Source organism: Embiotoca jacksoni, unplaced genomic scaffold, assembly GCF_022577435.1.
Source record: "Embiotoca jacksoni isolate LCO1_2020_lvr unplaced genomic scaffold, fEmbJac1.0.p SCAF_8, whole genome shotgun sequence".
Taxonomy (NCBI): Eukaryota; Metazoa; Chordata; class Actinopteri; family Embiotocidae; genus Embiotoca; species Embiotoca jacksoni.
The window spans coordinates 17,512,921-17,528,854 of NW_027185436.1; the positions used below are offsets into that span (position 1 = coordinate 17,512,921).

The 15,934-nt window shown below is 42.4% G+C and overlaps 1 protein-coding gene across 2 annotated transcripts in view; it reads right to left on the reverse strand.

Moving 5' to 3' along the window:
- LOC138215910 (tetratricopeptide repeat protein 28-like) overlaps positions 1 to 15,934 on the reverse strand; it is a 166,368-nt gene that overhangs the window by 34,866 nt on the left and 115,568 nt on the right. For both annotated transcript variants that reach the window (XM_069178404.1, XM_069178405.1), the window contains one exon: positions 1,330 to 1,837. In XM_069178404.1, the coding sequence (XP_069034505.1) occupies positions 1,330 to 1,837 (508 nt within the window). The remainder of the gene's footprint in view (positions 1 to 1,329; positions 1,838 to 15,934) is intronic.

Genomic DNA, 15,934 nt, shown 5'->3' on the forward strand with positions numbered 1-15,934 from the left:
TTTTTATCTCTGATGCTGTGTCAAGACATAAATTTATCATTGTGCTGCTGGACACTGCCTTTCACTTTGAATCTCAAAGGAGGACACAGATCAACAATACCCTTTAACACAGACAGTGTTGATTGACAGTTATCAAATAACACACCAAGTCTGTGTTCAGATCAACAATAGAGCACTCCTGCAAATAGAGGGCTGTCTGACATAACTTTTGCCACAATGCAAAGCAATGAATCCAATAGAGTGGTACATTGGCAGATTAAATGTATCCAAGTATATGGTAAATCCTGGTAGATTATTTCACTAACAATTGTTTTTATTTTTATATTAAACCCCTTAACATTGACCTCCTGTTTGTTGGACTCTATGAAAAACAGAAATGGTGGGAAACTAAGGTTTTGCTCTTATTACTACGGAGTGAGGAATTTCTGTTCCTGTAGAATTGGTATCTTAAAAAGGTTTACACCATCTGAATCAAAAGGCTGTGATTTCAAACGATGGATAGTTTACCAAATTTGATTCAGAATGGGCTGATTCTATTCAAAATACAATGGAAGAATTATCACTGGGCCTGTTTTCATGCCAGTGAGTGTTAAAGGGTTTTAATCGATTTATCAGTTAGTCTATAAAATAAAGAAAATATTGAAAAGTGGCCACTATAATATAATAAATATGCACTCAAATTGCTTTTCTCATTCAACAAAATGCAACAATATTCAATTTACAATCAGATATGACAGAAATTAAAATTTTTCTGTTGACCATCTACTCGATTAACTAACTAACCATTGCAGCGCTACAGGGGCATCATCCAGTTTTAGTTGTCAAAACACAAGATAATATGACTTCCAAAGTTGTAAAATCCTCTCTCATAGCATCATAAACCAGTGTGCACTGTCTTGATTTGTTATAGACAAACTAAGTAATGTCTCCATAACTGAACTGAATTGGCAACTGATGTAACAAACCACTTCTAATGCAGCCTCCATTTTCCTAACATAGCTCCATTTTTAGTCTGCACACTTGCTAATCAAACTCATCTTACACTTTAGCAATCCACAAATATTATTAAGCTACCTTATTTTTCTCAATACTATAGATTTATTTAAATCATACCATATTTTGTCTTAAAATTTAGATGAAGATTTATCTTAGAAACCACTGGTGCACATAATTACTTAAATTTGGAGATAATTATAGTAACATGTTAGTATTTAGCATACTGTGGGCTACCACAGGGTAAAAGAGATCTACCAAGAACATATTGCAGACTTTGGTGTCCATGCTATCAGCCAAAGTCGTTGTGTAAGTCTTTGTATTTCACGCACATACCCAAATTGGAGGAGGCCCTTCCCTCTGCAGCCCTGTCCTTCAGACCCTCAGCAATAGACAGCTGCTGTTCATGGTACTGCTTGGCCCTCTCCAAGTCCTGCATACAGCGGGCAGCGTGACCCAGTCCTGCATAGGCTCTCATCTCGATGGACTTTTCCTCCAGCTCCTGGGCGAGCTCCAGAACGTGAGTATGGTAGGACATGGCCTTGTCAAAGTTGCGGTGGTAGTGGTAGGCACTGCCCAGGTTACTGTACGCCCGGGCTTCCTCTCGCTTATTTTCCAGGACCTTAGCAATGCCGAGGTGCTGCTCATGACATTGGACAGCATTATCAAAGTCTCCCATGGCGATGTAGACGGCCCCCATGTTTCCCAGCTCTCGAGCCTCAGACAGCTGATCTTTAGACTGCTTGGCCAGCAGGACACACTGCTTGTGGCTGGCTAGGGCGTTTGGATAGTCCCCTATGGCTGTATATACATGGCCCAAGCTGCTCAGTGCCATTGAAGCAGCCTACAGAAAGAGAGACAAAAGAAAGATGGACAGCAAGTGAGAAAAACAGCAAGGTAATAAAATGCAGGTAAAAGAAAAGAAATCTCAAATAGCCTCATTAATTATACCCACATTCCTTCAACAGTGAGTAATTTTGTTGCCTCTGCATCACAGATTCCCCACCCACACTAAAATGTCCCTTTACCCAGAAATACTGTACATCAAACAAAAAAAGAAGAAGAAAAAAAAAAAAAAAAAATCGAAATTCCCTGGTCTCTCAGGAGGTTTAGTGCTCAGAGACCAAACAACAAACAAAACCTGATTTGATTTTGTCTTTGCTGAGCAAGGAGGGGGTAAAGTGTGATGCAGATCAGCACAGCAGCAGGCTCGCTTTAAAGCCGCCAGTTTGCCCACTGCAATCACGCTTCATGGCGTGCCACCACCAACGGAACAAAGACACTGCTAATCAGGAGGGAGAAGAGGGGTTTTAGCTTCTCACTAGCGCTGTGGGGGGCCGGCTGACTGAATGCTGGCAAGACCTCTCAAGCTAACAACATAGAGAACAAATTCTGTGTATTGTTATCTACTCAATGTTTCATATTCATAAGCAGTGTCCACCTGTGAAAATAAAACTGCAGAAAGCACTGGCAAAAACTGCAAAGTAAGAAGTATGTCAGTAAAATGAAGAGGTTTCAAATGCAGTCTTGACCTCCGATGTGACACATTCACTGCAGGCTTATTAACTGTTTATACAGAGGATAAACAGCTGGGAATTGGGGTCAGTCGTCTTTGTGTGAACAGATGTTCAATTAATCATGCAAGGCCGGCTAATAAAGCATCTCCTTCCTGAGATCCCTCTCTGCATCCTCCAGCCAGGAAGGGGGGTTGGATGCAGGCCAGCAGAGAGGACAGACACCCTGACAGTGAAGGCCACAGTACTGCCCATCATGCCTGGCTTGGAGTTTAAGCAACAGGAATGATCTGGATCATCGTAGAGCCCCAAAGTCCAAAGTAGGCAACATTAAATCATTGATACTCAATGTAGCTGCAACATTTTAGTGAAAAGCAGTTTTCACATCATACCACTAATACTTGCATTAGGCTTCAGACGAGGCCACCATCTTGAATTTAAACCCATATTTACCTATTAATTCATAAAGACAAGATGCCACCAGAGAGCGGAACGTATTGTTTACTTTGCTCTAGTGCCACTTAATGAAAGTATTGAGTCCTCTGAATAAATTAAAAGCAGAGCACATTGTTGAGAAAAACAAATCAATACAATTGGACACTGTTGAAAACGCTTATGAAGACAAACACTTTTCTTTTCATCTTTCATAGATTTTTTTTTTGAATGCAGACACCAACCCCAGCAACCTATCTTTTCTTCATTTCACATAGCTGCTGATGCCTGGAACCAATTACCTGCTGACATAAGGACTTCCAGCAGTTTGCTCAAGTTTAAAGACTCGACAAGGCATTATACGAGCCCGGGGAGGCAATTACCCTCCGTCACAACTGTTGCTGTTTCATGTTCCCAGATAGCCTATCTAGAGCTGCTCAATTACATGTGCCTTTTGAAGCTTCGCTCCATCTCTCCGAGTCAAACTTTCACTTTTCTGAGCAAAAAACTGAGAGGATTCCTCATCTCTGTCTGTCTTCAACTGAGTATGGTAGGAGACAGGGAGAGAAAGCAGGAGAGGGAGCGCAATCTTTCTCCAGTTGAGATGAGTTGCTCTTGTGATCAGTGTCCCTCTAAAGTGAGACTGCAACGCTGCATTTTCTCCTCAGATGGAAGCCAAGATAGGCAGATAATGAGGAGCCAGCCTTGCCAGTTACAGAGGATGCACTGTGTTTGGCTCAGGGACAGACACTGGGACCATATGTAGCTCTCTAACTTATGACTGCAGTCCTCCCCACCAGTGCTCATTTTGACTCCCCACCAGAATTGCAAAATATCATTCCCTTTGGAGGAGAAATAATGCCCGGAAATATATAATTTCAGCCAAGTTGTCTTCACTCTAATTTGATTTCATTTCTCTTCTGCACTTATCTTTCCTCCCTCACCAGTCTTACTCTCTCAGTTCATCTGCAAAGTCAGATCTGATTGTGTTTACAAAGTCCGTCCCCTTTCCGGATGTGTACTGATTTAATTAATCCTAACGCCGTCTATAATAAACTGTTGATAACTGCTGGCTCTTATCAGCAAACACATTTTGCATCAAGGGTCTCCTAATGAAAGGTAAACTAGTCGTGCCTGGGAGAGAGGAGGAGAGGAGAAGGGAGAGAGCAGAGGAGGGCAGACATGACATGTTAATCAGAAAAACTTGGCCCCAACAACATTATTCCATTTCTATATTCTGACAAGGACAGTGGTTTAAGATTCTGTGCTGATTCTCCTCTGTCAGCCTCCACTACTAAGTATGTTTATATTCTACAGCACATTAGAGCATATGCTAGAGGTAATGCTTTATACTTCGCATAATTAGCCCCTTATGTCATGCAGCAGAGCGACTCTTGATGGCTGGGCTTGGTGGTATGTGAGTTCTGTGACTCTGAGCCCCTGGTGTGTGTTTTATTTCTTACCCTGGAACAGAGGAGTGCTGCCCACCGCTTCACTGATGTGTTTGAGCTATGTGGTTATGCCTCGCCTTGCAGCTGTCTCACTATGCCTTTGAAAATCCTCCTTTTTTTTTTTTAACTTTGGACCTATGAGGTCTGATATACTCCAAACAACCAAGGCTATCATCACAGACTGGGAGAGCTTATGGGACGAGCCTGGTTGTCATGGAAATCTCAATGGTTGGATTAGGGCTGGCCTTGTAGAAGAGACGACGTCTACTTTGCTCATAAACACGGGTGTGGAATCTCCTTCTAAGTGAACAAAAATAGGCCAACAAAGGCGTGGGCAAGTGCACAAACAAGCATCCAATGCTTTGACATCAAGCACATAAAAAATGTATTGCCTGTTGCTTCTTCAACTGCACTTTCTGTTTATATTTGGTAAGAGCCACGCCTCTGCAGATTTACAAATCTGAGCTAAACATGCAACACAAAGGTCTGGAAGTCTGAATTTACACCTTAGTGATACCCAAAGCAAGATGGAGTTTTCATTGTATTATTATACACATGGAAAACTGAAGTGAGATCATGCAAAATAAACCAACCCAACCAGTATTTTTGATTAGACAGAAGTGACAGATAGCATGTATGCATGAGTGAGCATGTGAGAAAGAGAGAGAGATAAACAAGGTTGGGAAGTGGAAGGTGTTAAATAGCCCAAAGTTTGCCCTCTGTCCAGGCAGCATGTGCTGCAGGACGACATGGCAGCCTCTACTCCAGTAAAGTGCTGTTAATGAGATTATATGGAAGAAAAAAGGAGTCACCCTCTCTCTTGGCACGAGGGGATGGCGAGCAGGTTTGATATCATTACTACAGAGGTGGGAACAAGCTTGTCGTGTACTGCACCAATACAGATGTTAAGCTACTAGCCTGGTATGATACATTTCTATATAATACCGTAATTACTATGGTTAAAACACACAAGTTCACAGTATCTAATGAATCATGGATGTGGAATAAAATACGTATTTTAGAAGCACAGCAACCATAAAACATAAAAAGGCTCTTTTTTTATTATTATTATTATTATTATTATTATTATTATTATTATTATTATTAATCAACTAATTAGGACATATAGTAAAATTGTAAAAAACACCGTTACTTTCCAAAGATCAATGTGACATCTTCAAATTGCTTGTTTTGACTGAATAACTGTCAGCAACACCAAATAAATTCAATACACAGCATAACACAGACAAAAGCAAAAAAAAACATTATTTTAAGAAGATAAAACCAGAAAATGTCAATGCCAATTTTTGCTTGATAAAAGCTTTACACAGTGTATGAGTGTACACCACCATTTATTGCCTGGGTTAACCATCAAAGGAACAAACAAGCCACTGTGATACCAATGACTTCAAAAGAATGACTCGTGACTGAAAATGCTCTCCTAACACTACACACACACACACACACACACACACACACACACACACACCTCAGTGTACTGTATTCCACTGCAAACACATGCACACACCAGCAGCTGTCTAATTAAAGGCAGTGCGGAGGGAAGGTGAGGAGGACCATGCACCAGTGTTTCCCTTAACGAGCTGGGCTCAGGCAGCAACAGGAGCTGGCTGGCAGGGAACGGAGCCACACACTGGAGGGAGCGGGGTGCCGGGAAGAGCAGAGTCGGAGCGGAGGGTGTGTGTGTGTGTGTGGGAGGGGGGGGGGGAGACAGATAAAAGGGTACGGGAGAGATTGTGTTTGAAAGATGAGAGAGGAAAATGCTGGAGACATCCCCAGGGTGAGGATGTCTTTAGATCTGAATTCACCTGCAGGGATGCATTTTGACAAAAAAGGAAACATCTCAACTGCAATAAACTCACAAGAATAGATCAGTTACAGTTGCTCTCAAAGAAACTTGAGCAACGCTTTCTAAAAGTGCATGTTTTTGTTTGCATGTGCATGTGCAAAAAAACATGTATGTGCATGTATGAATAAACGAGAGAGAAAAGGGGGAGTGTATGGGAGTTATGCTGCTGATGTCTTGGTTGGGGGCAGGGAGGGGTTTGATTAAATATTCAGCTGGTTTTATGGGTCTATACTCCATTCTCTCTCCTCGCTCAGTGTTTGCACACAGATATGGATCCTATGGGAGCCACCATTAGATCAGCCAAATGACTGCCTCTCTGCCATATCAAAACCTTCTGCTTTTTTAAGCAGGCAAATGGTGTGCTCTGCCAAGCGAGGGCAGGTACAGCTGTGCCTGATTGCTCTCATTCACACACTTGCGAGCAAACATGGGACACACACGTGCCCACACATTTCCATCACTTCAGAGGACCTTACATTGACATTCCTTCATCTACTGAAGATTTATCCAAACCATAACCACTACTTGCTTAATCCCAATCCTTAATTTATCCTTAAACCAAGTGTTTGTGCTAAAATTAAAATGTTATGAAATCTTTTCCTTTTACCGTTCCAAGTTTTGATACAACATTCATGAAATTCATAATTCTGTTTTCCAAGATTGTAAATCGATAAAAGATAAGCAGTATCCTTTACATTATATATACCTTATTTTGGCAGCATGCCCTCACACTGAAATGACAGAATGGATCTATTCCCAATGATTCCTAAAAAAACACGTTTCTGTGCCCTCGATTGTACCAACATGTCCACATATTTAAATGACCTAATAGCTCATTCGCCACAACCGCATGTATGACCGTTGTGTAGTACCAGCTACAGGTGTCCCAGACATTTGTTGTCATGGTAAAAATAATAAAAACATGTGGTTAATGTTGTGAATGGTCACAGTTTGGTTAGGTATAGGGGAAAAAACTACTTGTTTAGGTTTCGGAACAATCACAGTTTGCATTAGAATACGTTTTTTTAATTACAGAAGTTGCGTAATACACAAGTTAAATACATTACGTTAGCTAGTTATGTACACAAGTACATTTGTTTTCACAAGAGACACAAACACCCGTCTCCTGTATGAAAGTCCTGTATTTGATCCATCCAACCTCTTCGCTACACTTCGTAACCTGACTTCCTCCTTTGCACCCCTCATACTGAGTACGGCCACCAGAGGTCATAATAGATATAAATACAGGTCTATTAAGCTTCTTAATTGGTCTGTAGTTTGGAAAGGCTACTTGTGAAATAGCTGTTTTTGTTAGTTTCAGAATAAAACAAATACTATGATTTACCTGGCTGTTAACTAATTTTTTTAATCAATCCAATAAGTAATCCGATCTATTAACAGTGATGAAATACCAGTGGAGACACTTGTTTTTCTGTGACCGGTGTAACCTTCAGCTTGTAGATAAGTGACGCCAGCGAGCCGGTAGCTTGATAATTCCTTTAGCCTTCACAGGACACGTCTACAAAGCATTGATTGTCACTTAAGGTCAAACCATGGGTAAGGGCACTCGTTACAGCTACTAACACTGTCTGTCAGACTGCTACGGTCACACACTCACACAACCACATAACTGTACATTCAGAAAGAACCATAGAGACACACTAATGTCTGTGTAGCATCACATGAAGTAAACTACTGACAAGACACAGTGCAGGCAGTACTATTGCTTGTAAAAAAATATATATATTTTTTAGTTAAGGTGTGGGTAGTTTGTTTTGTGGTGCATAGCAAATGGTGGATCATTTGTGATTACTCAGAAAATCCAGTATACATTCTCTAAACCATCCTTCCAGGGAGATGCAAAATAATACAAAAATATAAAAATGTATCCCTGAGCTTTGTTGCTTCTGTGTGTAGCCACATTTTTCCCTGTGACATCTATCCTCTCGTATTCGCTTGTGTGTTTGTTTGAGGCTATATTGTGCCAGTTGGTGGCAAACAGGCAGCCGAGAGGAAGAAACACAAGACGCACGGAGTAAAATTGGACCTGACAGTCTCCAATGGTGTTGGTGGAAAATTTGACTGTTCCCTTTAAGTGGTGTGGGGGTTTGATATTTCAAGCTCCCACTCTCCGACAATACGCTAGACAAAACAAAGTTTACAGAAATGGCCAAATGTTAAGTGAGGGAAAGAGACGGAGGGTGGCACTGTAACTGAGCTTCAGCCCCCACAGCCCCTACCTCAGTGTGCCTGTCCCCTGTGACAGGATGTCAGCACTGTTCAAACGTAAAAACATCCCTCCTGCCTCCTACACATGAATCTGAAGTCTGGTTGAAGAGGAAATTGAAGAGGTGGCACACAAGGGAAGCAGGGCACTGTGAATGAATCTTAATGTACTCTAAATCAGAGCACAGCCTTGAAGGGTTGCACGCCACCACTGTTTATTTCTGTACTAAAGTCAAATCTCCACAGGCATAGCTGTGTGATGCCTGCTGGTGTAGGGAATCAATTCTTGAGAGACCTTGTGGTGACAGAAGGGGAAATCACAGTGGTGTTTGAAAGTCATTCCAGGAGGGGTTTGCCGTAAACATCAAGGTTTGCCACTTTGCACAGCCTCAAGCTGGGGACAAAGGACAGGAACGTTCATAATGCTGTGTAGAGTGGATAACTCCTTCTTTAAACACTAATATGGGTGAGGAGCTAAGGAACTGCTGAATGTGATTGTAAATGATCCAAATCACACGACCTGTTGGCGGCAAAAAATGTTGCACCATAGCGAAGAAAAAAAATACAGAGATCCAAAGTTAATGGACTTGGAATAAGCAACACACTAAGACTCTAAAGTTAGATTAAACGGGATGCAACATCTGAGAATACAACATCATTTTCAAAGTCTATCCATTAAAAGCTAATTAGCTGTTGTTATGGTTTCCTGCTGGGTCTGAGGACATAGTGCCAAATATAGCATAGCTTGTAGGCCCCCACTAGTATCTGAGAGTATTCAGCAGGACAACAGGCGTCAATCCAAGGACGCAGGAGTCGAGGGTTATCCAAGGGCGTTTTGGAGGCCTAGGGATGGGAGGTGGTGTCCTTGTCAGCCCACACAGCTGGAAAAATCTGGCCTGACATACAGGTCTACATAGTTGAATCTTTTTAATGGTACAAAAAAAAAATCAATTTGTTTGGTGGCGCAGAGGAGAGGAGAGGAGAGGAGAGGAGAGGAGAGGAGAGGAGAGGAGAGGAGAGGAGAGATAAGAGAGCACAGGTTAAGGTCTGAGGACCCAGATCAATATGAGCTGGCCAGAGTTGCTGCCTGGAGCAGCCTGACACAATGAATGAAATGAAGAGTGACAACCAAATGTCCAGCCTCTCAGCACCTCACAGTTCTCTTTGAGAGGGGAGACAGAGCTTTTGTGCTGCTCACCTCTAATCCGTCTGCAACAGCATGTAACTAATGGGTTTAGACTACATCATATTTCCGTAAAATAGAAGGACACGTAGCGCCTTTTGTGTTTTTAAGAGTGTTGTTGTTTTGTGATATGAAAAGGTGAGATTTACAAAATGAATATAAAGTAGTAAAGAGAAGAAATTGGTATAAAAAGAGAGTATTAACTGGCCTAATCCACAGTTTGTTTTAGCTGTCTAATGTCACTCTCAGTTCTTTCTTGAGTCATGGAAAGCAATGTACATCATTCAAAGGGCCAACTCCCAACTCTGTCATTTCAGCATTAAGCGAAGAGAAGTGAAATAGACATCATATCACTCTCTTGGTTAACACAATTAACTGGTGACTGCTACAGACCAGTCTTTTATTGTATTATGAGTTGATTATTATGAGTGAACTCTGGGAAATGATTGCTTGGAGAGACCCATGATACCCTCTGTACTTTTTTGTACTACTAAAAAAACATCCATTTTCAATCAAGATACATGCCTATCGTCATCATGCTCTATAAGTGAGCATAAGCCATGTTTGTAGGTAGGTAGGTATTTACTTTATTAATCCCCGAGGGGAAATTTTTTTGTATGTGCGACACCGTGCCTGTACTCCTCCTTGAGTGATATCACAACCTTAAAACATTCCAGTAATTCAACATGAAGAGAACAACTGCACAAGAAAAATGCTGCGGTGCTTGTTACACCTGTCCACAGCACTGACAGCAAGCATAATTGGCACAGGTAACTACTCCAACACCTGTCCCCTCTGTCCCTAATAAGATGCCTAACCCTGACACACTGTCTTCAGAGGAGATGGCCTTATGTCCTCTGAAGGTCATGTGCCGTGCCAGAGTCTACTACACAGAAAAGGGGTTAACTATATCTTTCACAAAGAATGGCTTGTCTACCATCCGTGGTTCAGATATAACAAAATGGCAAACACTATGCATTCCATTTATTGAGAGAGTGCGGCAAGAGCATAGCTGCGAAAAGTGCTTTTGCTGTTGGATGATCAACATTAAGAACTAAAATGTTGGGTTTTTTTTAAAAAGCACAACGTCTACAGGAAACATGTCCGTTGCTGTTACAGGTTTATTTCTGTTTACATTCAATAACATAATGTCTTGAGTAATTACCAATGTGTATTGGAACTGACAAAAAAGTTAATGCTTAAAATGTTATATTCTGATGCAAAAAGGTGCGGTGCAGAATTTGCACTAAGGCAGCCGAGGTAACAAGTTAGTCTGGGGTCCTGTGTAGCGCCAATAAATCCACAATGGCTGAGAAAAGTGAAAAGGGCCTTGTTCTACTTTCAGTCGAGCACACAAACCATTTAAATCCCTTCCTCCCTCTGTGCTTTTATTCCATAAATGTAATTACAAGCCTGGTGAGGGTGGCTACTGTGCCCTGTGCAGCCTGCAGAACGCAGCATCAACACCAACACTTGGTGGGATAAAAAGATGGGGCTATCCCCCCCAAAGCACCTTCACACCTCACTGCTCCATAGACTATGGCTCCTCCAAGCAGCACCAGACTAACCTCCTGTCTTTCAGCACCAGTGGGTTCTTTGCTTTAGCTGCAGGTGGACAGAACTGGCCTGCCTGATAAAGACTTAAAAGAGGATTTTAGCACTGGCCTGTATTATACATCCTTTAACACATTATGCACATACTGTACGCACTCACATTTTTGTTCAAAAACATGTGTGCACACACTACCTCCCACTGCCACAGAGATTTAAGACAATGAGGATGGTAAGCCCCCTCAGTGCAGCAAGATGGAAACAAAATCCTAGGAACATTCCTTTCCATGTTCCATGTGAGACACATCTGCCTCCTGTGGCGACAGTGTTCCTATTTGTAATGTGTGTAAAGACAGAGGGATCAAATCCAGAATTGCCTAATTAGTTTTCTTAAATCCAAAATTTCCCTGGACAGTACAGCAAAGCACCACTGATGCCATTAATTTGCAGGTAATATGGACGACTGAGAACCAGGCAGACAGGAAGATAAAGATGATGGCACGTAAGATATCAAGGGCATGCCAGTTTGTAGCACTGGGCGTGGTGCAGATGAGACAGGAAGGGCCCATCTAGAAATAATGGCTGCTTTTAAGGCATGTTTTCCGGGAGATGCTGGGCCACCTGCCAGTGATGCCTCCAGCTGTGAGCACACGCCACGGGACTCTGATTGACAGAGAGGGTAAATAGTTGCTAGCAGGGGCCCTGATTGTATCTCTCGCCTCTGGCAGAATAGGAACCAGAGTGAAAGGGTGATTGGCTTTTGTTACAGCCCTTCAGCCACAAATTAAGTTGGCATCTCAGGCGAGCCACCAGAGATGCACGTTTGCTTAGAGCTGATTTCTGATTCCACAATCCACCGCATGCCCACAAAAGAAAAAAAGAAAACACACATCTGTCTCTGCTACTTTAACATAAGCCTTCTGAGCAAAAAGGAGCAACACATCCTGATGGTGAAAGATACATAGAGGGAATTTCAGGGAGAAGAGGTGTTCTGGAAAAGGAGGCAGCGCTGTAAAGAGAGAGAGCAGAGAGGAGAAAATGTTTACCAAACACTCCGCAGGGACTGTGTTGGAATTTGAAGGCCTGATTTTTCTGAAATGCCTGTTGTGTTCAGGTCACGCAATGTAAAAAGGGGGATTTGCCAGCGTAGGAGGAATACTTGGCTCTACTAAACTCTCCCCGTTGAGGATAAGCCGAAGCTACAAGAAGGTGCTCCAGGTGGGGGAAACTTTGTATGCTGAGCAAGAGTGTCAGCTGACTCAAAGCAGACACATAAGCACCAGTTGAACTCTACTTCCAACAGTCACGCGCAGGATGGAAGGAAAAAAACTCCAGCATGGCTCCAAACAGAGTGGATTTTTGTCTGTGTTTGATCGGCCACTTCACACTGGAGTGATGGAGCAAACACAAGCCCCTTTTGCACTGCTGCTCAGTGACAGGATGAAGGCCTCACAGCTAAAACATAACTGCTGCTTAACAAAGGCAAGCTGACTAGTTAGGAGGACACGTAAAGGGGTCGGAAATGAAAATGGAGGAGTGAGAAGGAGGAAGGGGTTAGAAATACAGCTGAGCCAACACTAACAACTATTACATGACTCATCCCCCATCTGCAGATATGAGTGTCTAAACTAAGGTGGACTGTAACCAGAGCCGAACACAAGTCCACTGAGCTGCACACACAGCTATATACATTTAAGAATGAATAACGCAAGACTCTTTACATAACACTTCCTGTATATTGCATTACTCTCATACCTATCTAATGAGCCTCTTTGAATTTTGTTTCTGTTGATAATAAGTCTTGTAAATTTTGGAAACTAAACAAAAGCAGCCTGTTTTAATGACACTGAACCAGACATAAAATCGTATTTGTGCAGTGTCCACAGTTCAGTGTCTGTCTAACATTACATCAGTACACAGTCTGTATATATGGCATCCAATAAACAAGTCGAGTACACACTGGAGAGAAGCCCATACAAAGCTCATCATCTCTGGGAGCGTGAGATTCCTGCACAGCCCGGATAACAACCATAAAGTGATTTTTCTCTTGCGCATCTCTTCCAGAGCTGCAGGCGTACATGTGCAAACACACAAACTGCGCACACATCCAAAGACAACACTGAAAAGGTCCCTTTTGTCTGCTCAACACTGATGAAAAGCTACCCACTGCGAACTTCAATCACATTCTAAAATGAGTTGGAGACATGCTGTAACCCCGACAGTGTCATTAAGGCTGTCAGTCAGTCCTGTGGAGTGTGGGTAGGAGGAAACCACCATCAGCCTTCGTCAGTGTGGTGTGTAGCCCTGAACTAGACCCGGAGGTACCAAGAGCCCCTCCTGGGCTTGATCTATGTCTGACACTGGCATAATGAAGCTATATGATTATGGATTCTGCTTTGAATGTCCATAAACCCCCAAATGTCAAACATCCAGACAAAGGAATCATGCATATTCTAATGGTGTTGAGGGTAGATGATAACAGACCCTATCATATGAGAAATGATAGCTGAAATCCCATCATATATGTTCCCACGCATTAAACCCATGTGGTGTACACTCGGCCGCACACACACAGTCAGAGACACACACAATACATAGAGCAAGATAAGCCTCCGCATGCTGTCGGAGGCTGGTGTGTGATTGGCCTCTGTGGAGCTACTGCTTCTCTCCTCATTAACTCTTCAGAGGATCACACCACTCTAATCACGCTAAACCTCTCTGAATGGCGATGAAGTCAAAAACGTGCCCATGCACATATTCACAGATGCCCAACTCATTAAATGCAGAAACACACACACACACACACACACACACACACACACACACACACACACACACACACACACACACACACACACACACACACACACACATAACGTGTGTAAAACACTTTCCTCATCGCCACCATCACAAAACATAATGCACTCAAGCAGCTGTTTGCAGCCTGTAAAAGCAAGTCAGAGACAAAACACAATATGAACCAATTAAGGTCAATTTGCAGGAAAATTATAAAACTAAGATTCCCTTCTGGAGTCAAGGGGCCTACAGGAACAACATGTGCTCCACACTTTTCAGCATTTAATTTTTCCAATCAGATTTTTTTTATTTTCATTTAATTAACTCACTAAAATATCTCAACAGTGTCATCTTACTGTCCAGCTGCCAAAATTCCCTTCATCACAAAGTTTATCACTCATCCGAATTGCTTTGAATTAATAACACGCACTCATACCTGTGAGTTTTATGAGCAGCAATGAGTAATGCTCAGTCTTTTTCAACCTGGGGTTTCTCTCTTGAGCAACGTATCTTATTACTGGAGGTTGCTGGGCTTTTGTGCCGCCTGAGAGGGACTCTGTAGGCACTAGTAAAATGTAGGCTGAGAAAAGTAGTTTTTTATACTCCTTAAAAGACAGTGGGACTGGACAGCAATACAAAATAACACATTCTTATAAACAAATATTAATAAAATATCAATGATCAGGTTTTGATCGAGGAAAGCAGATATGATATTATGTTAGGTTAGGTCATTAATAAAGCAGTAATTTTACTCAGCATTTTATTTGCTATAAAACCAAGACTTACTCCATATCACTTGTTCTAATCTCCCTTCAGTGTGTGTGTGTGTGTGTGTGTGTGTGTGTGTGTGTGTGTGTGTGTGTGTGTGTGTGTGTGTGTGTGTGTGTGTGTGTGTGTGTGTGTGTGTGTGTGTGTATGGCCCTGCATAAGAGAACATATCCACCCTGACCACACTTTGCCAAAAGCAAAAGCCAATGGCTGCAATTAAAACTGCTGACAGCACCAGCAATAGCTACTAACTTTCAAAATTGAGAAAGGCTGTGATGAAATGAACCAGAGCAGTGTTTACCTCTGGGCCCTCTACTGAATATTTTACAACCCTGATTTCACTCGGTCCGTTTCTATAGTTAAGACGGCACATTCGAGAGTCTTTTCTGAAGCTGATGTGTAGCCAGTTAAAAGCCTGTCTTGACTGTTATTTAGAGACCATACTGCATGTGCTGCAAGGTCAAGAATAAGCAGACCCCGTAGGCCTCCATCCCCTCCTAAAATGGAGTACTTTCATTTCACTCACATGGGGCCCCGTATTTTCTCTCCATTTTATTGCTTTCTCTGAGGGCTTTCACAAAGACACATTCCACCTCCTCATTCAGACGCAGGGCTCCCGTCCAAGGGAGACCGGGGAAAGGTCTGGATACTGTGCCACAAGGACAAGAATGCTGACACTGCTGTAACAGTGGGACAAAAGCTGAAGATGAGAGTGGAGAGAGACAAAGTTAGAAAGAGAACAAATCTCAGTGTATAGGAGTTGTTAGGAGGCTTGAGCCGAGCCAAATTGAGGAGCTATAATCCCCGTCTTTGGCATGATGTCAGACAGTCTTGCAAAAGACCATTTCCTCACTCTGCAAAAATGCTGTCTCCAACATCCCAGTGTGCGCCGCAGCTATATATAATGCAAACATCAAACGCTTGTAGCTCCGCTGACCTCTTTCCCCTGTGGGAGACCCCTCGTTCCCTCGTAATACAGAAACCACTCCCCAAACACACGTGGGCTGGTCCGAAACTCCACCGGACCATCTGAATTTCACCTTATCTTTGAGGACAAGCTCATCTCTACTTTACAGATGGCCGAGTGGTGACTTATCCGGTTCCTATCTCTGTCTTCACTCTTAAAAGATCTGAGAAAGGCAAAGTACAGAAG